The sequence below is a fragment of the Marmota marmota genome, unplaced genomic scaffold, assembly GCF_001458135.2.
Source record: "Marmota marmota marmota unplaced genomic scaffold, marMar, whole genome shotgun sequence".
NCBI classification, from domain to species: Eukaryota; Metazoa; Chordata; class Mammalia; order Rodentia; family Sciuridae; genus Marmota; species Marmota marmota.
The window spans coordinates 21,204,414-21,229,753 of NW_026000005.1; the positions used below are offsets into that span (position 1 = coordinate 21,204,414).

Sequence of the window (25,340 nt, forward strand, 5' to 3'; positions counted from 1 at the left end):
GAGGGGAGGGGAGGGGAGGGGGGATAATAGAGGATAGGAAAGGCAGCAGAATACAACAGACACTAGTATGGCAATATGTAAATCAATGGATGTGTAACTGATGTGATTCTGCAATCTGTATATGGGGTAAAAATGGGAGTTCATAACCCACTTGAATCAAAGTGTGAAATATGATATATCAAGAACTATGTAATGTTTTGAACAACCAACAATAAAAAAATTAAATATCTACAAATAAGCAATTTTTAAAAGATGATGAGATAGAATCATCTTTAAGATATATGAAGTTAACCAGGCGCTTCAGTGCACACCTATAATCCCAGCTACTTAGAAGAATTATTTCAAGTTTGAAGACAATCTGGGCAATTTAGCAAGACCTTGTCTTATAATTAAAAATTTTAAGGGGCTGGGGCCGTAGCTCAGTGGTAGAGCGCCTGCCTTGCATGTGTGAGGCCCTGGGTTCGATCCTCAGCACTACATAAAAATAAATAAATAAATATATTTAAAAAAATTTTTTAGAAGTACTGGGGATGCAGCTCAGTGGTGGAGTGCCCCGGGGTTCAATCCCCAGTACTGAAAGGGGAAAAAAAATGATATACAGTTAGAAGGCCAGGAACAGAACAGTGTATATATCATATCATCAAAGGATGTGTGCATTCATGTTTGGGGAGACAAGATTGAAGTGTAGAAGAAAAAGAAGACACATCATTATTTTTGTATGCAGAGACTGTCTGGAGGGATACTTAAGAAACTGATGACATTTATTGGCTCAAGAAAGAAACTGAGTAGGGGAATGGAAAGAGAAACTTATTACCGAGTACACTTTTGCAGTTCTTTTTTTAACTTTTGAATGATGTGAAAAGATTACTTAATAAAAATTTGATTAACTGCACAGAAAGGAATTGCATATTACCACAAGTTTAAAAACTGGAATGCATACTTGGTAAACTAACTGTAGCATGAGCATTATTTTGTAGTTGTTCTGGGAAATATATGTAAATCTCTGAAATAGTTCTTTTATTTCTAAAACCTAGATTAACCCATAAAGCCAAGACAAATTCATGTGTCAGGCAAAAGACTTTCAGCAAAACCCTAGTGATTTTTGAACCAACCTTAGTACCACCCACTAAATTTGAAAAAAAAAAAATTCCAAATTTTTTAGAAAACCTGAAATATAGAAATGTAAAAGCTTTCATATATTTCTCAAAATTCTGGAAGCCATTACTACCTATCTATACCAGAATTTACCAGAAGATGGGGCATCAAACTTAATGACAAAAAGATGTGTTTTGCTTTCTACACATTTGGTATCACAGATTTTATGCTGTTCCGCAAAAACACAGGGAGGAGGAGGAGGGTTCCAAGTGTTCCACTGTCTGGTAAGCTGATTGTTAGCACGTGTTCCTGAGGTCATTTCCAAGATGCAGCTTTCTAGAACACTTTCCAGAAGTTTAGTGGGGACCTAGAGACATCCCCAAACTGTGTTTTTCCTTCTATGTGCAGAGCCACAAAAACAGGGGTGGGGTCATTTTACATGTCAATTCTAGAGGAAGGATCTATGGCCTCTTCTACCACCTCTGCTCCAGATAATCTATAGCTGAAGTGCTTCATGTTCCTTCTGGGGGTGAATCAATCAAGAGGAAATGTTACCTGCTTCCACACATTTCTCATCAATCCTCATGTCATCTTCTATAAAAAGAGCATAGAAAGGAAAGAGAATTAATAATATGTCAGCATTAAAAACAGCGTTCCCCATGTAGAGGCTGTGTCAACAAAACTGAGACCACCTTACAATGTTGTTTGTGGAACTATCACTTATTTGGTGAGATAAAATGGACTCTACTGTATTAGATGAAAATGTGTAACGTAGAAGGCAAAATACATAAAATGTTATATTGGAGCATTGGATTGTCAATGCTGAGAAAATCAGTTATCTCAAAGCCATAAATGGGGGAAATAATACCATATAGAATAAGATTCATTGAGATAGTTCATGAAAATGTCAGGTACATGGTAAGTGCTCAATAAATGGTAGCTGATTTTACCTTTAGCTAACGCATATATAAGAGAATTAAAGAATGAAACTTAAAAACCACTTATTGGATGAGATAGACATCATTACCCTAGGTACATGTATGACTGCATATATGGTGCGATGCTATTTCGTGTACAACCAGAGAAATGAAAAGTTGTGCTGCAATTGTGTACAATGAATCAAAATGCATTCTGCTGTTACATTACTTAATTAAAATTAATTATTTTTTAAAAACACTTATCCTAACACTCAAAAGCCTTCATCATGTGACCCCAGTTAGAAGGTCCATATCTCCCCATACATCTCTTATATCACTGTTAGAGCTCACCACATGGGTCTTTCTGTTGTGCCTTAGTGTATGTTGTTTTTTCCCTGTGCCTATGACACATCAAGGCCCACCTCAAACAATGATTAAAATAAATACCCTTCTCTAAACCTCCACAGCATGTTCTTCCAACTACCTTGAACTTGGACTACTATATATCTCTTCTTTTGTAATGTAACCATTTGACTGTTTGTTTTACTTATTCTCCTAGAATGTTCCCTGAAAGCAGGCACTATCTAGTTTTCACATACTCTACAGAGCTCAGAACAATGCCTTGCACATAGTAGCTATAAGATTAATTATTCATTAATTTGAATTTACTTTTGAAGATTAAAATAGTTGATTTGAAAATGCCTCCTGAGAATTTTTTTTTTCTTTCAGCATTGTACATCTTGTGCCTAGCATAGTGCCCAGCACTTCCCAGATGCTCAAAACAAATAGTGGCTTAATAAATGAGTCTTATACATGTCACCAAAATTCAAAGTCTAAGCAACAATCTATAATATTATAAAGTAACACTTATCACCACTGCCTTAAAAACTATATCATTCATTATTGTTTTTAAATAAAATATGAAACATGATAAATTTTAAGAAGTAATATTCTCATGGAGACTAGCACAGATAAACAAGTGACACAGCTGAGATATTTAGCCCAGGTACATGGTAAGTGCTCAATAAATGGTAGCTGATTTTACCTTTAGCTGACACATATATAAGAGAATTAAAGAATGAAACTTAAAAACAACTTATGGGATGAGATAGACATCATTACCCTAGGTACATGTATGACTGCATCTTATCATTCAGATAAGATGGAAGCTTTTATTCATTTAGAGATTACTTTCCAGATTAGCCATTTATATTAACAGGTCAGAGCTAAAGTGTTTTTTTGAAAGCAAATAAAAACTACAATTGTCATTTCTATTTTACAACATAGGTACAGAAACCAGAAATGATTCTCCAATGATCACACAAGGACCCCTGAGGCTCTTCTGACATGTGACTCTGGAATCTAGGATAGGGGAACTGCTTTTATTCTCCCAAATCAGCCTTAGTGTATGATTTACTTACTAGCTAGGGTGGGTGCTACAGAATGAATTAGTTCCCACCGTGTTCATAGGTTGAAGCACCAGCCCTCAACATGATTGTATTTAGAGATAGGGTCTTTTAGAGATAATTAAGGTAAAATGAAGTCCTTGGGATGGAGCCTAATGCCAAAAAGACTTAGAAGCAGATGAAGAGACAATAGATATCTATCTTCCCAAGTATGTACTTAAGAAAGGCCACATGAATACACAGTAACCAGGTGGCTGTCTACAAGCCAGGAAGAGAGGCCACAACAAAACCAACTTGATCTTGAACTTCCAGCTTCCTGAACTGGAAAATAAATGTCTGTGTATCTCATTAGGCGGCCCACTCTAAGACAGCCCACCCACTGAGTGCCAACCCCTCCCCAAGTGCCAGAGCCAGACTGCCCTTCACAGCGCTGCAGTTGACGTGGCCTTGGATACACAAACCTAAGCGAACCCTGGACTTGGCTCTCTTCCACCTCCTCTGGTTCCCTGCCTGTGTCATATATAACTCCTGTCCTTGGAGGACCCAGGCTGGAGCCTATGCTGAGAGATCAATTCTCAAAAGTCCCTCTCAGGAGTTCTCAGGTCTCTTGTTTGTGCATGTACATGTGCATTTGTGACATTATAGTGCATTATCTGGATGGTTGGACATGGACAAGGGGAAGAGGTAGTCACTGAAGGTTCTACTTGCCCCCCATACAGGGCCATTCAGATAAGATGGAAACTACATTGTTTGCAACTTCTGACAAACGTTACTGGGGTTTTTCTGAACCTCAATCTTTTCATCCATAAGATGGGGAAAATAATTGCAATCTCCTTGCAGTGTTTTTTTTTCTTTTTTTCTTTCCCCTTTTTAAATTTGTACATTATAGTTGTACACAATGATGAGATTTTTTGCTACACATTCATACATACAAGATAACAATATAATTTGGCCACTATCACTCCCCAGCACTTCCCCCCGATCCTTCCCTCCTCTCACCACCTGGTCCCTTTAACCTACTGCTCATCTTTGATTTTCATGAGATCCATACCCCCCTTTCTTTTCCTTTTGCCTCTATAACTCCCACATATGACAAAAAACACACAACCTTTGACCTTCTGAGTTTAGTTTATTTTGCTTAACATAATGGTCTCAAGTTCCATCTATTTTCCTGCAAATGACATAATTTCATTTTTCTTTATGGCTGAATAAAACTCTATTTTGTATATATTCCACATTTTCTTTATCCATTCATCTGTTGATGGACACCTAGGCTGATTCCATAGTTTGGCTATTGTGAATTGCACTGCTATAAACATGGGTAGCATGTATCACTGTAATAAGATGACTTTAATTCTGTAGGGTAAATACCAAGAAGTGGTATTGCTGGGTCATATGGTGGTTCCTTGCCTAGTCTTTTGAGGCACTTCCTACTGATTTCCACAGAGGTTGTACTAATTTACAGTCCCACCAACAGTGTGAAAGTGTCCTCTTTTCTCTACATCCTCTCTACCATTTCTTATAGTTTGCATTTTTTTTAAACTTCAGAATTTATTTAAACAGGAAACCTGTAGATTTAAACAAGAGGGGGAATGGAAGGTAAAAAACAGCATCTCCAGGAAAACAGCCCAAACCTGTTGTGCCCTCCCAAATAGTAAAACAAGTATAAGGAGCCCAAAGACCATATGCCTACCCGATGAGGCTCTGCACACACTTTAGACTACCAAACTCTAAGCTTCATTGTACAAACCACACTTGAAATGTGTATCAAAATCACCAGCCCAGCCAAAACAGCTTTTCAAAGCTGAAAGCTCAAAGCCCAAGTTTAGATACCATCACAGTGTGGAATATCTGCAACCTTGTGTCCCTGTGGGAGGAATAGCAGCATCCACCAAGTGGTGCCTCTGAACTTGGGCCACTGACCATAGAAACCACCCCAGGAAGGCTATGATAGGTGCTGAGTGACAGCAAAAAGGTACATGTCCCTGTTCAAGCTGTTCATTCCTGGGTGGTTGTAAGTGTTCTTTTCTACTTACCTAGTCAAGATAATCAACTGAATTTATCAATGTTCTGGGATGAAAATGGAAGAGTACTTATTACAGAACTTTTGTTTTCATGTTTGATAATTTAAAAACTCACTGGATTTTATAAAAATTTCTTCCAACAGATTACTGAATCTACAAAACACTGAGAATTTCACCAAGAAGGACTGCACATAAACCACAAATGCAACTCATGGACAAGAGCTGCTCTTATTGCGGGTGGCCAATAACACTGTTTTAGGTCATGAAATTAATATCTCATGATAAATATGCTGAGTGAAGATGGCATAGTTTGGGGCACAATTGCACATTCAGATGAAGCACTGCTGATCAGGGCACACCGGAGCTGGGAGCATCCAGAGGTCCTTTATGACTTCTCCTCCTCATCTTTAATTTCAGAAATTCTGTCTATCGCTTTCAGGATTTCAGCAACAAAATTCAACGTTTCAGCTCCAGAAACCAGCTGCTTTATGGAGGCATGTGCACCGTTCATGACAACACGGAGATTCTGTAAGGCCATGTCAGTGTTCTGCTTTACCACCGTCAGGCTGGCACCCTGGCCCGACCTCAGGGCATCATTCTCCCGCTTGAAGTTGGAGACCTGTGCCTGGAGCAAGTTTATTTCCTGTTTCAGCATTATGACGTAATTTTCTGCCTTTACAGCTCGTTTCATCATCAGCTCCAGGTTCTGCTCCACCTGCTGGACCACTGACTCCAGGTCATGGTAGTCACTCACCTCCTTGATCCTCTTTGCCTCTAGCTCCCGCTCAAGCGTCCTTATCATTTCTGTTTGAGTTTCGGAGAAGCTCTGAACCTCATTCAGCTTTCTTCTTAGCTTAGAATTTTCATCTTTCAGGGTTTCATAACTTATCTGCAGCGTGCGCAGGTGTCTGTCACCCAGAGACTCCCCAAGAGTTGTAAACTCTGCACCAGGACTCGCTGCACAGGGTGCCGTGCCGGCCAAGGCCCTGCAGGAGAGCGTCTTCTCCACGGCAGATGGCAAATAGGCCCCATTCCACCGCCTGTTTTCGTCTTTCGCCTCCTCATCCAGGATGTTGCCAGTCCCTGTGGGGCCTTCAAAAAATGGCTGCTGATATTCCAGGCCGTACGCCACAGCCAGGTGGGTGGGAGCGCTGTGGTCCAGTCCCAATGAGTGCCTCGAGGCTTCCTTTGGATAAATTCTGCTGTTGGTCATGTCCTCTTTCGTTAGACCAAGGTTCTTGGTTTTCAGAAACTCTTTAAAGGAGAATGGATTTGCCTCTTCAAGGTCTTCCAGCAGTTTGTCATTATAGGGAACAACGAGGCTCCGGGCCCGGGACATCGGTGTGGCACCCAGACGGCGCGCGTAGCCCGACATCATGGCAGTGGCGTGGCCGGGCCTCGGCCTCACAGCCGGCCACCGCGTCGCGGCCACCGCGTCGCAGCCACCGCTCTCATCCTCTGGCCGCCGCTCCCATCCTCTGGCCACTGCTTTCCATAGTTTGCATTCTTGATAACTGCCATTCTGACGGTGTGCGATGAAATCTCAGTAGAGGGTTTTGTTTGTTTGTTTGTTTTTTAAATATTTTTTACTTGTAGTTGGACACAATACCTTTATTTTATTTATTTTTATTCGGTGCTGAGGATCGAGCACAGAGTCTCACACGTGCCAGGTGAGCGCTCTACTGCTCAGCCCCAGCCCTCCGCACCACCAGTATAGTTATAGTTTCTATTTGCATTTACCTAATTACTAATGGTATTGAACATTTTTCATCTATTTTTGGCCATTTGTATTTCTTCTTTTGAGAAGTGTCTGTTTAATTCATCTGCCCATTTATTAACTGGGTTACTTGGTTTTTTGTTAAGTTTTTTTAGAGTTCTTTATATATTCTAGATATTCATCCTCTGTCAGAAGAGTAGCTAGTAGTGATATTCTCCCATTCCCTGCAGTGTCTTTTTTATAAAATACATCAAAAGCAGTTGAAACAAGATATCTGATCAGTTTCACAACTCATTGGGTTCTTATCATGCGCTGTGTTAGACTCAGAGTTGTGTATAAATATTACTTTTCTTTCCTTGATTCTTCTCAGTGTTAGGATAGTTATGCTTTGTATGCTAGCACACTAATGGGTACATAGGAAGTTTAAAAAAATACCTGAACTGAATTGAAATGAATTTTTAAAACTAGAAGAAATTTCTGGAGACTTTGAATATAAGATCCTCCTGCCCTGAATGTTATTTCTTACCTTCTTCCATAGAAATCACTGGTATGTTCAAATGATGAAAGCAGGGGGAGAAAAAAGGAACACGATGGTTTATGCTCTCATTTCTCAGATTAATTTACATTAAGAAAAGCAAAGTGCCAATATTATTGTAATTGATCTTCGAGAAACTTAGTGGAAATTCAATAACAAATGATAAATGACTACTCCCAAAATATATTTGGGAGAAGCTCCCTGCTTCTGGCAACTCCCATCATCTTTCAACCCAATTATCTGTATGAGAATCACACAGTTGATTCATTTTTGAATTAATGCTCTTACACTTCAGTGTATTTAAGGAACTAAAATCTTGAATGGAAGGAAGGAATAAAGGAAGGAAAAAAAAGTAGCCGGGAAGGAAGGAGAGAAGGAAGAAGGGAGTAGGAAGGGAGGGAAAGAAAGGCAGATGACAACAAACACTTTTCAGTATAACAATAATCTGTGAACTACCATAGGCTAGGAATTTTTCAAAACCCCTGAGTCAATTGACTATACCTATTCAATTAGTAGCTTGTTCCTGAGATCCACCTCCCCTAGCACCCCCACCATGGGAAGATTTAAGCAGAACTTAAAAGATGCAAAATAATATTTATTATAGTATCATCTACAACAGTTAAAAAGAAATGATCTAGTAGTTTCAAAAGTGATCATGCTCCATCAGAAACATACTCTGTGAGAGATGTCTCTTTAAGTTAGTGGCTCCAGACCTAGTTTCTGTACTCAGGAATGTGTGAATATACTAAGAGGCTGATGTAAACTACTTTCAGTATAATTAAAAGTCTACTATAAATCACACTTAGGCTACAGGAGCAAATGACATGCCAACCCATCGTACAAGTTATCAGATACTGTCTGGAAAGTCTAATTAACATCTCCCTGTGCCTTTGGTGATTGAAATAGGTAAGTGAATAAAGAATTTTTTCAATCTAGATTGGTTTAAGAGGGGGAACAAAGGTTTTTCAGGGACTGGGGATGTAGCTTACTGGCAGAGCACTTGCCTGGCATGTGTGGGGCCTGAATTTGATCCCTAACACTGCCCTCTGTCAGGTGCAGCTGGCCTCTGTCCTGGTCCTAAGAATGGCCTCCCACTCTCATGGCCCCTTTATTAAGACCATAAGTAGTTCCCAAGCATTTGCCACCATGGATCCCTTCACTAACCACTCCCCTATTATTTGAATAATATTGTCTAACAATCAAATTGCATTTGTTAGGAATAATTTGGCCTCCTATTTAGTCATCTAAAGAACATGTGACCATCAACCAAGGAGATTATTTGAGCAGTGGAGACATTTAGAGGTCCTCTCTTGGGCAGGAAGCCCACCCTGGACAGAGGGAGCAGGTTTCCCTGTGCACCTGTTGTGTCTGAGGTGGTTTCACTCACATGCGGTTGATTTGAGACAGGTGTGAGGCTGGTACGGCTGAGACCACCAGAATTCCCGTTGCTTCCTATGCAAAAAATGAAAGCAGAGACTTGCTGAGTCAGGTAGTGTCCGTTTCCTCACCCTGGCTAATGACTGCACTGGACATGGATGTGAGCAGAGATGCCACAGTGGGCTCTTGTTGGGGACTCCAGCATGCCACTGTGCATCGCCCCTTCCACTGCACCTGGAGTGCAGTGTGTCCTTGTCCTCAAAGCCATTTCCATATTCATCTCCCTTTTCCTTAAGAGCCCCCACTTTGAACATCATCCCTGATCACTCCTGGATGCTCCCATGCTCTTTATACTACTCAGTCATAATTCTTGATGGTTTTATTAAACATATAAATGCCCTTCTAATACCCTGGCTTTTCGGGTTCTTGATCTGGTTTTTGCCAATGACCTTCCCTCCTTCCTCCCTCAGCCTCTGCCCTCCCATGTCATAAACTAGACCTGTTCAGTACCAATAGCTAATCTCTCCATAATTTCAATTTCTGGCATCCCTTTACCTAACAACATTTCCCATCTTTGAAACTCCAATTATCTGTTGACCCTATAGGGACCTAAAATATATTAATCTTATTTCCTTCTTATGGATCCTCATCTGCTTAATTTCCTCATCTTCCTCCTTAACACTTTAAATGCCATGACCCATCACTTCTCTTAAGTCCTTTTTGGATTTGCAGTTAAATCTAACCCTCTGTCTAATCTGGACCTGCATCCAAAAAGCTGACCAGAAGCACTTCAGGTTTATGACCTTTAACCTTCAGTGGATCCTTAATGCCAATCATACTATATTGACCTAGTTCATTTTCTCTCCTTCTCAACACCTCCTTACCCACCTTATTTTCAGCTTATGACACTGCTTCTCATTTCACACACTCCCACCACTCCCAACCATCCCCTTCTTTCCTGTGACTAGTCCTGTGGATGAACTGTCTCTGCTCCTACAACAGGAAAACCCCACTTCTTGTACACTAGAGTGTAACTCCTTCTGCCTGTTCAAGGACCTCAGTAACAGCAATCCTTTCTCCTGAGACTTAAAAAATTCCCCTCTCACTGTATTATTCCCACTAATATTATTCATCTCATCTAAAAATTCTCTCACATCACTCCACTTTCCTTTTTAGATATTTCTCCATTCCTCTACTCTGCTTTATACCCAAATGTCCCAAAACGTTTTCCATGCTTATTGTCATCCGTTTCTTTAAATACCTTTCTAACAAGGATTTTGGCTCCATCCATCCACCAAAATTGCTGTATCAAGATCATCCATGACCTCCACATTGCCAAATTTAATGGTCAATTCTCAGATCTCTCTACCACAATTGACAGATATAGCTAATCAGGACACAGTATGGTCAGGATTTTCACCCTGCCTCAGTGGTTACCCCTTCTCAATCTCGTTTGCTTGTTCCTTTTCTTCTTCTTGATCTTTAACACTGGCTGAGCCTTGGACCTCATCTTTCTATATTCACTCACTCCCTAAGTGATTTCATCAAATCTTACAGTGATGGATTGAGATTCAGTAGCTGAGGGCTCAGCTCAGCCTTGAAAGATTAATACTTTTTATCTTAGTTAAGGCTTCTTTAATGAAATACCATAAACTGGATAGTTTACAAACCATAGAAATTTATTTTATCACAGTTCTGGAGTCTGGGAGGTCTGTTTTTCAAGCTACCAGCAGATGTGGGTATCTAGTGAGGGCATCTTTGAGCTGTCCCTTACTTGGCAGAAGGGGTAAACAATCCTCTTCCCTTGGTTCTTTATAAGGACAGTAATCCCATTCATAAGAGGTTGACCTTCATGACCCAGTCATCTTCTAAAAGTCCCACTTCTTCATATTATTGCCTTGGGGATTCAGTTTCAATACATGAATGGAGATGAGGGCAAAAATATTCAGACCATAGCACTTCTTAAGTTTAATTTAGTTTCACAAACACTTTTCTCTCTTTTTCATCTGATTATTCTGGTCCCTTTAATATTTACAATGCTTAGAGCACATCAATAAATTGGCATTTGGATTTATAAGCCAAGTGTGTGTTTGTCCACTGCTTGATTCTCTTTATTTCATGGTAACTTCACTAACATAAACTTGCTATCCCAGACCTTTCCTGAGGGCCCAGTCCTGAATACAGGAGAATGACCTTACCTCTTCAGAAGGTGGTTAGAAGGGATTAGCCCAGCACAGGTAGAAAGGTCTGAGATTTTCCGGGCCTGCCACCAGAGGGCGTCATTCTGGTCCACAATTTGAAGGATGTCTCCCTTCTGGAAAGGCAATCCAGCATCCATGCAGGGGATGGAAGGATCCTCCTGTGGCCAGTAATCGGTCATGGCACGAACGTAAATCTGATGGCAAGTGCATAATTGTGTCATGAGAAGAGCCTTTGTCCTTGGGCTGGTAAGACTTAAAATCATTGCTCCCTTTCTTCCATGAACTGGTCATATCTTTCCTCTCCACTCTCTCCAAAAAAGAGAATTTGCTTCCTGAACTAAGTACCATGGAAAAAAAAAAAAAAAAGCGTCTGGGGTAATAGCTCTGAAATGTTTATGTTCAATTTTTCAGAATTTTCAATGTCACTTCATGACTTTGTGGCACCCCATCTCCCTTTATTGTGCTCTTTTACTCATTTTCCTCTTCGTTCATCAGTACTGAAAAATATCCAGCACAGTATCGAACACATGTCAAAACAGCATAGAGGATAGGGACATGATACATCATGTTGGATCAGTGTCATTATTTTGAGACTCACTATGTGCAAAATTAAAGGTTCAGTCAGCTCTTACCATCTTCTGACTATTCACAGGAGGATCAGAAACCGGAACCACCTTGAACATGATTGTGCTGCGAGACATGGCCTAGAAAATGACATGGAGGAGAAGTCACGGAGTCAGCAAGGTTGCTGGGGTTTGGCAGATGCAGTCACAGCTGAATGTGTCTAGGACTAATGGTGACATCCCTCACAGTAACTTTCACAGAGCTCAGCATCTGTTCCCACCCAGGAATGGAAAGAAATTAGGAATCAGAATTGTTCTGTGTCTGCCCTGCTGCAGGGCTCTAGAGTCACAGGTTGCTAAAATCCACACCCTCTTCCAGGGCCCCTCCATATTACTGCTGACAGAAACACCCTACTCTGTAAGGTTTCCTTCTCACAGGCCCTGTCTGACTTTCTGTCCTCATGTCTGTGATTTACAATACTTCAAACTCCCTTTGCAGCACCTTACATGCCGCACAGAAAGTTGAGGCCATGTCCTTTTCATCTTTCCTCCTCTCAGTCTCTAAGCCATCACTGTGAAAGGCTCAAGTTCTCCCAGGCACCCAGTTTGAGAATCATTTGTCTATATAATATATAATGACAAATCGCAGGCCCCAAAGTTGGGGTATGCATTGGGGAGATTGATGGAGCTATGCTGCTTTGGCTAGTTAATGCTGGACTATAATTCAGGCTAAGAGGTGGGAATGGAAACAAGAGAGACCAAAGTCTCATAGAATCAGACTATGAATCCTCAACTTCAAACACCAAGGAAGAGGGGTGGGGCCACACAAGGATGTCCTCCTCCCTATCTTCTGTCCCATGGTGACTTCTTTCTCCCCTCAAAGCTGCCCTGGAGAAAGAGGTTAAGCAGATTTCAGCTGCATAAATGTGTTAGGGGAGGGATGGGGGTTGCAGCTCAGTGGTAGAGTGCTTGTCTATCCTGTGCAAGTCCCTGGGTTCAATCCGCAGCATTGAAAAAAAAGCGGGGATGGGAGGAGCAAGCAGTGGTTTGCTTAGGCTCAAACTCTCCTCCAAAGCTTCACTTTGCCCACCCACGCTCAGTTTCCAATGGAGAAACAGGTGACAAGAAACCTGAACTGGGGAACTGATCATCCCCTAAGGAGCAGCTTGGGTAGGAACATTTCCCAGCCAGGGTCAGAATTTCTGGGGGGTAAAGGAGGAAGGTCAGTGAACTACATGGCAACAGATAAGATTTGCGGCCTGGAGACTGGAGGCCGCGGAGAGGAACCCAAGTCCCCACATTACAATGCACACACCACAGGCTCGATGGGCCCAGTGCCTCAGCTCTTCACTAAGCCATGAACAAAAAGACAAAGAGAAGACAGTTACCAGAATATGGATCACTTGCTCAGGGTCCAGTCCCTCAACTGAGACTCCGTTCACTTCCACCAGTTTGTCTCCAGCATATAACAACCCTAGGCAAACAGAAACAAAGAAAACGTACCAAAAAAAGGAAAAAATGAGGTCACCATTTCTAAAGCTATAAGCAAACTCACTAGCCCAAGCATCCTCTAAACATTCTAAATAAACCGTTTATTCCAACCTATACCACCACAGAGATCTGTGAGCATGCCATCCACCTCTTTTCCAATGCAAAGGGTGATATTTTTCTTTCTGCTAATCTGATATAAAATGGAAGGAGAACATTGTAAGAAGTAGCACTAAAATTAAAGATGTTGGGGTCGTGAATAAATGATAAAAGGAAGAGGTGTGTGTTTGAGGGTATTTTCAGAAGAGAAAATGTGGAGAAATTTGGGGGGGTTCAAGATTATACCTTACCCCTAGAGGTTAGGAAGGACAGGGGAGAGCAGATACAGACGAAGGTTAGACAACAGGTACCCAAACATAGCTACGTAGAGGGAAGCAGCTCCAATGTTCTACAGCACAGTAGGGTGATGATATTTCACAATTTATTGTACATTTTATAAAAGACTAGAAAAGAGGAGTTCAAAGTTTTCCAATACAAAGACATGATAAACCTTTAAGAAGATGGAAATGCGAATTACCCCAATCTGATCAATACACATGTGTACATGAATTGAGTTATCACACTGTACCTTCTTAATATAGTTATTATGTATTAATTTTTTTTAAAGGAGGGGTAGGGTTATGGCTTGGTGGTAGAATGCTAGCCTAACACATGTGAGGCACTGGGTTCAAACCTCAGCACCACATTAAAAAAAAATGAAATAAAGATATTGTGTGTCCACCTACAACTAAAAAATAAATACTTTTTTCTTAAAAAAAAGGAGCCAGGCATGGTTGCACATGGCTGTAATCCCAGCAGCTTGGGAGGCTAAGACAGGATGATTGAAGGTTCAAGGCCAGCCTCAGCAACTTAGTGAGGCCCTAAGCAACTTAGTGAGTCCTTGTCTCAGGATGAAAAATAAAAAGGGCTGGGGTTGTGGCTCAGTGGTTAAGCATCCCTGGGTTCAATCCCCAGTACAAAAAAAAAAGGAAAAAAGGATTAAACCTTGAGAAATATGAGGTAAAATGGAAGTAAAATGGAGGAGAAGCTGTGAGGGAAATGAGCAAAAAGCAGGATGACCTCACAGAAAAGACACCAAGGTAACAAGATGTCAAGAAAGGTGTCCATGGCAAATGTGATGCAGCAGGAAAAACAAGCCTGAGGATGAAAAGGGGGTCCCAAGGGACTTAGCAACTGGGAACTCCTAAGTATTTGCCAGAAGGATGTTGGGGTGTGAACCACATGGGAACCCTGGGGCCAGAACCTGAGGCAGCCGGTGAAGAGACACTCATATCAGAAGCACATTAGTGAAAGGAGGAAAATGTGCTTAACTGGTAGAAAGAGCAAACCAAAGGCATTTCAAGATGGAAAAGAGCTACTATGTCTTTTTGAAAGCAGAAGGGTCAAAAAGTGGGGACTATGAACTCAGGTACTCGAATCCTGACTCAAACTGTATAACCTTGATCAAGCTAGTGACTTCATCTCTGTGACCCTCTGTCTCTTCTTCTATAAAATGGCATGGTAATGTTAGGCTACCATGAGAATGTAAAGTGAGAGAGCTTTTATATGGTGCCTAGAATGGGAGGGACTCTGTGAAGAAGGGAAGCGAGACTTCCCTGGACTATCTATCTGATCTTTCTTTCTTTGTTACTCTCATGAAACCATGGAAATTACAAAAGGAGAGAGGGTTCCTTGGAAAAGAGACCACAAAATCAAGGCTTTTGAGTAGTTCCAGTCACACTAGAACCCTGATGCTCTTGCTTACCACTCCTCTCCACCAGCCCGCCATGGATGACCCTGGCCACCAGGATGTCTCCTGTCATCTCGTGGCGCTTGATTGTAGCTCCCTAGAGAGAAAATAAAACGGGGTCCCTCTTTTACCTCACATGGCCACTTTCCTGGTGGCTTCCTTCAATCAATGCAGCTCTGGCCTTTCAGACAAGGGTATGTATACCAACCAGTGAGAGAGGGGCCACACAGTGTCCGGTAGCCTGCCAGTGATACCAGGCTATCAGCAAAGGACAGACCATTCGACCTTGGCCCCGTGACGTCGCCTTACAATCGTACAAATATAAAAGAATATTTAGATCCTTCCAAAGATAAAGAAAGTTCCCATGATAACAACCCAAATGCAAAGACTGCTCCTAGAACATCAAATTAATGCCTTACTTGGTTTCCCATTAATAAAGGATAAAATTTAGGCAAGTGCATTGGAACTGAGTGAAATATAAGCACATCAGAAAACCAAACAATAAAATAAAAAATATATATTTCTGATTTCTCACAAAATAAGTCTTGTAAGACTTGTCTTACTTTTCTAAAAGGAAAAAAATGCTAAGCAGAAATCATTCTATAACAAACACTTTATAACATGTCATGTGTTTAAAATCACAGACAAAAATCAGACAGCTCACTGTACCATCACTGTCACCTGTGTATGACCCAGAGTGAGGTTGTATTGCCCAAAATAACTCTGGAATAATCCTTAAGGAAAAGATGTCATGACTTCCTTACCAGGGGCTGCTGGTTTTTCACCAAGCAAACAATCCTCATGGCTTCCTCGCTCTCAGGGATATTGTCAGGCAGTGGGGGAAGAAGGGGCTCAAAATCTTTCTGAGCTACCGTGTCATGGGCACTGAGCAAGGCCTGGGAACAGGGAAGAAAAAGTGAACAAATGTCACTCATGGGTCAGGATGCATCTAGAAGATGATGACTGCACCACACGAGACGTACACCAACACACACGTGCCAGGCATAGTTCTAAGCAATGTCAGTCTTCATGGTAACCCTGTGAGGCAGGATCACTTACTGCCTTCTATTTAAAGATAAGGAAACAAGCCACAGAGGGGTTAAGCAATGTTGAATATTCCCCCATTTTTGCTAAAATGTGTTATTCCATAATATTCTGATTTCTGGGAAGCCCAAGTAATCCAAAGTGCTCCTATGAAGTTTTGGCCTACAAAACAATTTCTATAATATTTTGTATAATGAAGGCAGAATGAAGACAGTAATCAAAACATCTAGCTAGTTCAACTTATCAGTAACACCCAAGGGCCCATGTGGAACAGAATAGGAAAATTAGTTCTTGTTTTACGGTGTGATGAGAGTTCCTTCTAATGGCCATTCAAACTTTCAACTGACCAGGTGGGGAGGCTATTGTCATTCTTCAGCCTGCCTGACACTGGACATGCTGTAGTTAGAACTCAAAGGAAAGTTGTCCATATAGGCTGTGGTGTTGAAGATATGTGATAACCAGTTATCTTGTGAACCCTGAATTCCATGACTCTAAATTCAGTCCTTCTCTTAAAGTTCCAATGTATTGATAAAATGATCTCAAAATCCATAAATCCTAAGAGAAGATTTCTTTTATGCAATCAAATGTTCTTCATATAGCAACTCACAGGGGTTAAACATCATAACACTGTATATTCCAAATACCTTCACACACTATATCCAAAATTTAAATTATTTTCAAGTTGGGAAGAAAGAGGGGATGTTAGCTAGAAGCTCCCCTGATTTCCCCTTAGAATTTTCCAGGGATGATTGTTTTGTAGGGGAAACAAGACACCATGGAAAATTCTGGAAGCCTCGTCATAAATACAACAGGCCTGGCTCCATGATTGACAATACTGAATCCCACATCTTCAAGTATAATCTGTTGGTCACTCATATACAGTAACAGAACATCCATTCAGAGAGCACGTTTTCTACTCCATGTACTCATTCTTTCCAGCTTTGTCTGTGTGCCAGTTGTCATACCTTATCTATTTTAGCAAGTACTTGCCTTATAGTGTGGAGCCTGGAGGAGCTTTCTCAGCTCCTGGACCTCAGGAGAATTAGGGACATCTCGTAACAGCTCCATTACCTGGCTCATGGAAAAGCACAAGTTATAAATTCTTAAAAACTTTCACCATCTAGTCAATTCCACCCAGTCTAGATAATAGCTACACTGACTAACATGAAATTGACCTAAGAAAAGCTGTTATTAGAGCCTCCTTTTTCATCTTTAAAATCAGGGCCTAGCAGCCCTTCCTTAGTCATTAAACTTCACTAGAGCAGGTAATTCAAAATTGGAGGTGGATCTAAACCCCAATCCCAGGCCTGGTACATTATAGCACTGGAGGAAGAACATATGGATTTTCTAATAGCACGTGGACCAAGACAAGAGCCCTCTAGTGGTTCTAAAGTCACTGTTTGCCAATGTCAATGCTTCAAGGGCAGATGAAGCTGCATTTAGGGTGAACAGAAGAACTTGGGAAGTTCAACCCAATGGGTTCTCCACTCTTCAAACAGAAAATGGGAATAATAATTTATATTTCAGGGTAAATTATTTGATTAGTAATTTTCATGTTTGTTGTAATATAAAAATGCTAAACAAAATTGACTCTGATACCTTGCTGCAGTTTAAATGCAGAACTGCTTTTAGAGGACACAAGCTCTTTCAAGACTTTAGTCAGCCCCATGAATCTTTGGCAGTTCAGACATTGTACATACAGACAAATGAAAACAAGCGGCTTACAAAACTTTATCCCCTTTCAGTAGGACTACAACTGAATGAAATATCATGAGTGTATTTTTTTGTTTAGAAATGAGGACAATTTGAGTTGTCAATTATTGGAATTGAAAGTATAGTTTTTAAATTTTTTTCTATATATTTTAATATAATTTGGACAATAAATAATAATAACAGGGATTTCACTTATTTATCCATTCCACAAATATTTTTGAACACCTACTGTGTAATGGGTACCGTTTTAGGTGATGTGAAAATAGTGGTAAAGAGGTGGACAAAAATCCCCATTCTCATGGAGTTTATATACTAGTGAGGAGAAATGGTCTCTCCTCCCCCCCAAACACACACATACACACACACACACACACAAATACATGTGTAAAATAAATAATTTTGTTTGGTGATGAGAAGAGTTAAGAACAAAAATAAACCAGGGAAATTGGCTAGGAGATGCTAGGAGGAGGGCATGCAGATTTAGGAAGATTATCAGGAAAAGAGTCACTGAGAAGTGGTGTTTGAGTGGAGATGAGTGAGCAAATCATGGTAGATGGACCAAAGCATGACTGGCACAGGGAAAAGCAAGTGTCTGATTCAAATTCAAACCTCCACAAGGGGCGAATATGGCTGGAGCAGAGCGAGCAGGTGGAGAATAGTAAGAGTCAAAGAGCCCATGGCAGCTCAATTATATTCAGCTATGTAAGAACTTTGGCATTTGAGATGGGAAGTCATGAGAATTTGAGCAGAGAGGTGATTAAAGAGGAAATTAAAGAGGTGATTCAAGAGCAACCAAAGGGCTGCTGTGTGGGGAACAGGCTACAGGGGGCAAGGGTAGAGCCAGGGAAATAGGTAGGAAGCTATACTGCAGTTATCACAGCTTATATTAGGTGGCACAGGGGTGATGAGATTCCGGATGTTTTTTGAAAGTGGAGCTGATAGAATTTGCCAGCAGACTGAGTATGAGTTTGAAAGAAAGAGAGAGTCAAAGATGACCCTGCAGATTTTGGCCTGAGCACTGAAGAACAGAGATGTCATTAACTGAGATAGAGAAGGCTATAAGAGGAGTGAGGAGGCGGAGTGAGCAGGAGTTCAGTTAAGGACACTTTAAGGTTGAAGTGCACATTAAACAGCCTCATCATATGGGGAGGAGACAGTTGGGTAGTTGAGACTGTAGTTCAGAGAAAGGGTCCAGGTTAGAGAGAGAAATTGGAGAATCGTTAGTGTAATATTATTCCATTTATATGAGGTAAATTGAGTTTAAAGTTTAGGGGGAAAGAGAGAAATGATGGATACATGCTAAAAATGTAGGGGTGTTTAATTTGGGGAAATATCCAGATAATTTCCTTCATTAAAACTCAGTTAAAAAGGAGAGGGGATAGGAATAGGAAAGACGGTGAAATGAAAAAACCTAAGTGAATCCCACCATTGTGTACATCCTCAAGAATAGGGTCCTAATTAGAATAAGATATAATTTATGCATGTGTAATTTTATCAAAATGAATTCTACTGTCACGTATAACTATAAAAAAGTTCAATTAAAAACATTTATTAAAGCCAGGCACAGTGGCATATGCCTGTAATCCCAGCGACTTGGAAGGCTGAGGCAAGAGGATCATGAGTTCAAAGCCAACCTCAGCAAATAGCAAGACCCTGAGCAACTCAGCAAAACCCTGTCTCTAATGAAATATTAAAAAGGGTGATGGGTGGGGGCTGGGGCTGGGGCTCAATAATAACGCACTTGCCTGGTATGTGTGAGGCACTGGGTTCGATTCTCAGCACCACATATAAATAAGTAAATAAAATAAAGATCTATCAATAATTTGAAAAAAAATAAATTTAAAAAGGTTTTAAAAACATAAATAAAAATAAAAAGGGCAGAGGGATGTGGTTCAGTGGTTAAATGCCACTGGATTCAATCTCTGTTCCAAAAAAAAAAAAAACCCCACTTATTAAGATGCATGATCATCTCTCAAACTTTTCCAGTAGATCTTTAATTCACTTAAAAAAGCACTAGAGGAAGGGCTGGGGTTGTAGCTCAGTGGTAGAGCATCTGGATTTGATTCTGAGCACTGTATATAAATAAATGAACAAAATAAAGGCCCATCAACATCTAAAAAAAAAAAAAAATTTAAAGCACTAGAGGAAAAGTCAGAGCTCTGGAGTGAAATCCCCTTACCTCACAGGATAACTTCTGTGCATGGGGTGTGGCGGGAACTAGTTTCTTTTCTTTAAATTCTTGGAGGCAGTCATAAACCTGCAGATGGGTGAGGGTGGAGAATTGATGTTAATAACATACATGACTATTAACATTCTGGATTTAAGACTCTCAAAGGGAAGAAACAACCTGGGAAACTGTCCAAGCAGCTGAATAGCAGGATGTGAGTTGGCCTTTAATAAGGTGTGTCTCTAATTGCAAAAGAGAAATGAACTCAAGTCCTGGGTTCAGTGACTTAATTATTGGCTGCCATGAGTCACTGAATTTCCAAGAAATTTTATTGAAAAAAAAAAAAACAGCCAAACTTGACCCTTTTTACACTGAATAAATTTTCCAGTGCTGAGACCAATAGGGATTGGTAGATGATGCACACAGGGATGTCTCAAGGAAGGGACTCTGTGAGAATAGAGACCCATGAAGATCTCTGCACAGGGAAACCGTGTGGCTTTGGGCCAACCCATGTCCTGAAGAAGAGACCCACCAGGAACACTATACTTATCTGTCCTCTGCTCTGATCTTTAGGGTTGTCTGTTTCACATCCCTCCCTTAATTTTCCAATACAACTTTATTTATAAAAATTCCAATCACATCTCTGTGGGTCCCTAGGAATTTTTTTCTGAACCAGGATGTAGGATCAGGCTGAGTATACTAAACCCTAGCTCCACAGTGCAGTCCTTAATTTTATTTCAGGAATTAAGCTTTTCTTATAGATAGAGAAGCAAGGCCCAAGGGGCCAGCTTAGTCCAGTCTTTTCTACCAAGTCTGTGGTGTTACTGCTGCTTGAACTTTCCCTAGGGACCAGCAATCAGTGTACCTGGAAATGATCCAAGTTGATGGATCAATGCAAGAGCACAAAGCACAAACAGCCTGCTAGTGGGGAGCAAGGACAATGTCCATGAGGAAACAAAAACTCCCCTCTTTTGGGTAGGGAGGTCCGATAGACACCAAGTGCTTTGGAACAAGCCAAGTGTTCATGTTTAAGACGTTGCCTTTTTAAGTCTTAAACAACATAATATTAGCACGCATTCTAAGACGGACCACAACCCACACTTAAGAGAAACACCCACACAAAAATGACTTCAAGATTTTTCTTAATAATAAGATTTGTTCAGAAAAACAAAATTATAGTAGTATTGATTATTGCATAATGCATGAAGTTTTAATCAAATTAAAAGAGAAACCTAAAAGAATTGAAAAAAAAAAAAAAAAAAAAAGGCTGGGGATATTGCTCGGTGGTTGAGTGCCCCTAGGTTCAATCTCTGGAACCCCCCCCAACCCTAAAAAAGAAGAAGAAACCTAGGGATGAGAAAATGTTAAGATACCCAAACAGAACATGGATGTCTTATTTCCTGATTTTAACAAAGAAGAATAATTTTTTAAAGATATATATATATATATATTTAAACAATTATTATGCATGTGTGTGTGTGTGTATTTTTTTTCCAGGATTGGCCTCAAGAACAAATGATTATAATAATTATAGAATTGCTGATAAGATGCTGCTGATAGCCATTGTGGCAACTTTGTGATTCTAGGGCTCTCTGCAACAAAAAGAATTACAGGTTGTTATGACTTGGATCTGTTATGACTTGATCTTCAGCTCATGTGCTGAAGGCTTGGTCCCCAGGGCAGTAGTGTCAACAGGCAGAGGAGACTGGATCACAAGGGCTCCAACCCCAACAGTGGATTCATCCACAATGTTCTGCCTCCCCACAAGCCCAGAAGCAACAGAGCCAAGTGACTATGGACTGAAACCTCTGAAATGAGCCAAAATAAATAATTCCTCCTTTAAGCTGATTCCTCTCAGGTATCTTGTCACAGTGGCACAAAGCTGAGTAACTCAGGGGTAGAAAAGAAAGGAGCTGCTCTTTTCTTTTCCACCTATGTCAATTCCTTTCAAAGCTAAGAGGTGTGTGTGGGTCTTCTCTGAGGATGGCCTTCTAAGAACTTTTTCCATGTTGAAATTTCCTGCCAGGTAACAAGTAATACCACTGGGTAAACAGCTGCTATGGTCTGAAAGTGGCCCCCGGCCCCAAATTCGTAGGTTGCAATCTTCACCCCAGGATGATGCTATTAGGAGGTGGTGCCCTTGGGAGAGGATGAGGTCATGAGGGCTGCACCCTCAAGAATGGGATTAGCATCCTCATAAAAGAGGCTGGGGAGATCCCTCACCTCTTCCACCATATGAGGTCACAGTAAAAAGATGGCCTTCTGTGAATCAAAAAGTGGGTCTTCATGGGACATGAAATCTGCCAGCGCCTTTGATCTTAGACTTCCCAGTTTCCAAATCTATCATAAATAGGTTTGCTGTTTATAAGCTATCCAGTCTGTGGCATTTTGTTACAGAGCCTGAATGGACTAAGGGAGTAGTTTTTAACCAGCCAGTTAGCAAAGAGCTGCAAGCCACAGAGTGCTCACCTTTAGCAGGGCCCGCAGCCACGGGGAGTGCAGGAGATCATACAGAAGGCACACTCCGTTCACATCTCGGCTGTAGAACAGGCTCAGCTCCTGCAGCACATGCCTCAGGATTTGGGAGAGGCCTAGAAAAGGGAGAGGACAGAGACTGATGGGGTGGGAAAGGTCAGAAAAGCTGCTGTATATATGAAAGGCAACTGGCCAACTTCAGAAAGTCCCATGACCATCTGGAGACCAGTTTCTTTGTGGCTAAATGAGAATATGCTGGATTTCTTACAGGGTTGTGGCTAATCTTAGATGAAACAGATCATAATATTCAGAAGTAAGATATCATAAGAGCTTCCCCCTCCTCCATCTTACTAGCCTGTGGTTTATCCAAAATTATCTAACTGTTTCCTGGATCCTCTTTCTCACATCCAAATATGGAGTCATTTGTTTTTATCCTTTCTGAAAATTCTTATGGAAAGTGTTATACTGAAAAACATTTAACTCACAATAGGATTTTAATACAAATTTCAATAGTCTGCTGGGTAAAAGGATTAAGTAGGTTTCAGTGAATGCTTGATTTTCCCCCCCACAAGTATATTTATAAAAATTCTTTTTTTAAGTGATATTTTGAATGTGAACAAGTCGTGCAATTCTCAGTTTTACATAAAGCATTGTGGGAATGGGGGAGGTAGGGAGGTCTGAATCTACTGTCAGTTTTCTTTCCTTTCTGCCTTGAAAACTGTTTCCAATCTGTCACTAGCAGTTGTAGTAGGATGATCAAAAGTGTATAGCAAGTCCCTGGTTGGGGTGACAGTAAATGTGTTAGAATTTCATTCCATGCCTAGATTGCGTATCTAGAGTGATACCATTCTTTCTGGTTTCAAGGGGACCTTGGTGACATGTACCATTCCGTGGCTGGGTTGCAGTAGAGAGCTTCCTGTCCCTGTCTGGAGGATCTCCTCCTTTGTCTGACTGTATCATCCTCCCTGCCAGAGCTTCCAAAGGGAGGTGGGACCTAGGAAGCAGATCATAAACAACTCAGAGTTCATGCAATCACACTGGCCACACACTCAGCCTGCAGAAATATATTTTCAACAGCATTTATAAAGCACGCTAGGCATTGTGCTACACACTGGGGTACACATCAAATAAAATGCAGTCTTAAAGACAGTGGAATGAATTGGACATAACTTTCCTATGTTCATATATGAATACATGAACAGTTAACTCCACATCACGTACAACCACAAGAATGAGATCCTAATTAGAATAAGTTATACTCCATATATGTATAATACATCAGAATACACTCTTCTTTCATGGATATCTAAAAAGAACAAAGAAAAAATTACTAATAAATAAGTAAATAAAACCTAGTCTTGCCCCATAGCAAATTAACCATCACCAGCAGTGGGAAAGAGAAAACTACTATTTCAAAAAGTACTCCCACTATCCCTCTGCTTTTTAAAAGCAAGTTACAATGTTATATTTATCTTCCACTGATTTGCCTCATTAATTTTACCTATCTTTCAAAGCTCAAAAGGGTCTCCCCTGGCCTGACTGCTTGTATGTGCCCTGCTTCTTATTTTGCACCTTACAGTTCTTCATAAAAAAAATAATAAAAACTAGTCACAATTGTACAATTGCTGTTAGAAGACTTAACTGAATCCATGTGTGATAGATTGCTGCTGAGGCAGACTCTTAGAATTTACAAACAACATGATAATGATTTTTTTTCCTATAACCTTCCTGACTCAACCCCACGATCTATCTAAATTCTAGAGAGCCCTATCAGATTCAATACTAGTCTTTAACAACTTACTTAAAATGCTTATTTTCCATATTGCTTTAGGTGGGTTTAATTTTGAGAAAGAGAAGCACAAAATAAGTTCAGAGGCAGAGACAATCCAGGATTGGCAGGGCAGTCTAACTCCACAAAGTCCTTAGGGAACAGGCTACTTCCAGCTCCCAATCCCCACCCTAGGTGTGACATTGTTCTCATCTACAGGCTCCAACATGGTGGCTGAAACTCCAGCCATCTTGTCTACATTTCAGCCAGCAGGACTGGAAAGGATTAGAAAAACAAGGGCAGAGGGAACATGCACACTGCTCTTCAAGAAAATTTCTTAGAAATTGCCCTCCATAACAGGGAATCATCTTAAGCCACATGGAATTTTCAAGTGTCCCACTGGAAAAAACAAAAAAACTATAATTATCTGAATCTAGCACCCAACTTTTTATTACATGTAAGTACAAAAGATTTTGCACATTCATTGGATAGAGTGGTACCACCGTAATTGAGGAATGAATTTACTTGGTTTTGCTTTAAACTTTACCAAGCTGTCCACCAATTCAGAAAATCATGTCACTAATGGTAATGCTGCATGTGGTACCCAGGAAATCACTACAGCCTATCAGTATCAGGCTGCATCTGTGCCTGTATTCAAAACTGCCAAATCCCTTGAGGAGATTTTTGTGTAAAGTTTTTTGTAAGTTTCTTTTAACTTTTAATGTAGAGAAGTCACATATTTACATATTGAAATATACAATGTCTTATGATCAATTCTTTTTTTTTTTTTTTTTTTTGGTGGAAGAGTACTGGGATTGAACCCAGGAACACTTAACCACTGAGCTATTCCCAACCCGTTTTATTTATTTTGAGACAGTGTCTCGGTGAGTTACTTAGGGCTCACTAATTTGCTGAGGCTGGCTTTGAATTTGTGATCTTCCTGCCTCAGCCTCCAGAGTTGCTGGGATTACAGGTCTGTTCCACCATTCCCAGCTTGATCAACTATCCTTTTAATTATTATTAGGGAATTATATGCAATTTTTTTTCAAAACTCATGAGTA

General features: G+C 40.5%; 2 protein-coding genes across 2 annotated transcripts in view; both read right to left on the bottom strand.

Moving 5' to 3' along the window:
• Positions 1-25,081, bottom strand: part of Mpp4 (MAGUK p55 scaffold protein 4) — a 44,653-nt gene extending 19,572 nt beyond the window's left edge. Inside the window, exons 1-12 of the mRNA XM_048808319.1 lie at positions 23,396-25,081; positions 22,506-22,627; positions 20,049-20,126; positions 17,147-17,227; positions 15,877-16,008; positions 15,128-15,209; positions 13,224-13,309; positions 11,905-11,976; positions 11,270-11,466; positions 9,082-9,146; positions 7,686-7,703; positions 1,651-1,689 (exon numbers count right to left, since the gene is read on the bottom strand). Of these exons, the coding sequence (XP_048664276.1) occupies positions 1,651-1,689; positions 7,686-7,703; positions 9,082-9,146; positions 11,270-11,466; positions 11,905-11,976; positions 13,224-13,309; positions 15,128-15,209; positions 15,877-16,008; positions 17,147-17,227; positions 20,049-20,126; positions 22,506-22,627; positions 23,396-23,471 (1,048 nt within the window). The 5' untranslated portion in view covers positions 23,472-25,081. The remainder of the gene's footprint in view (positions 1-1,650; positions 1,690-7,685; positions 7,704-9,081; positions 9,147-11,269; positions 11,467-11,904; positions 11,977-13,223; positions 13,310-15,127; positions 15,210-15,876; positions 16,009-17,146; positions 17,228-20,048; positions 20,127-22,505; positions 22,628-23,395) is intronic.
• On the bottom strand, positions 4,822-9,060 carry LOC125618179 (endosome-associated-trafficking regulator 1-like). Its single transcript, XM_048808317.1, has one exon. The coding sequence runs from the start codon at positions 6,818-6,820 to the stop codon at positions 5,828-5,830; it is 993 nt and encodes a 330-aa protein (XP_048664274.1). The 5' UTR covers positions 6,821-9,060; the 3' UTR covers positions 4,822-5,827.
• Positions 25,082-25,340: the final 259 nt, after the last annotated feature.

What these genes read in the sequence shown, in the direction of transcription:
- LOC125618179 (XM_048808317.1), bottom strand. Translation starts at nt 6,820, where the DNA reads ATGATGTCGGGCTACGCGCGCCGTCTGGGTGCCACACCGATGTCCCGG.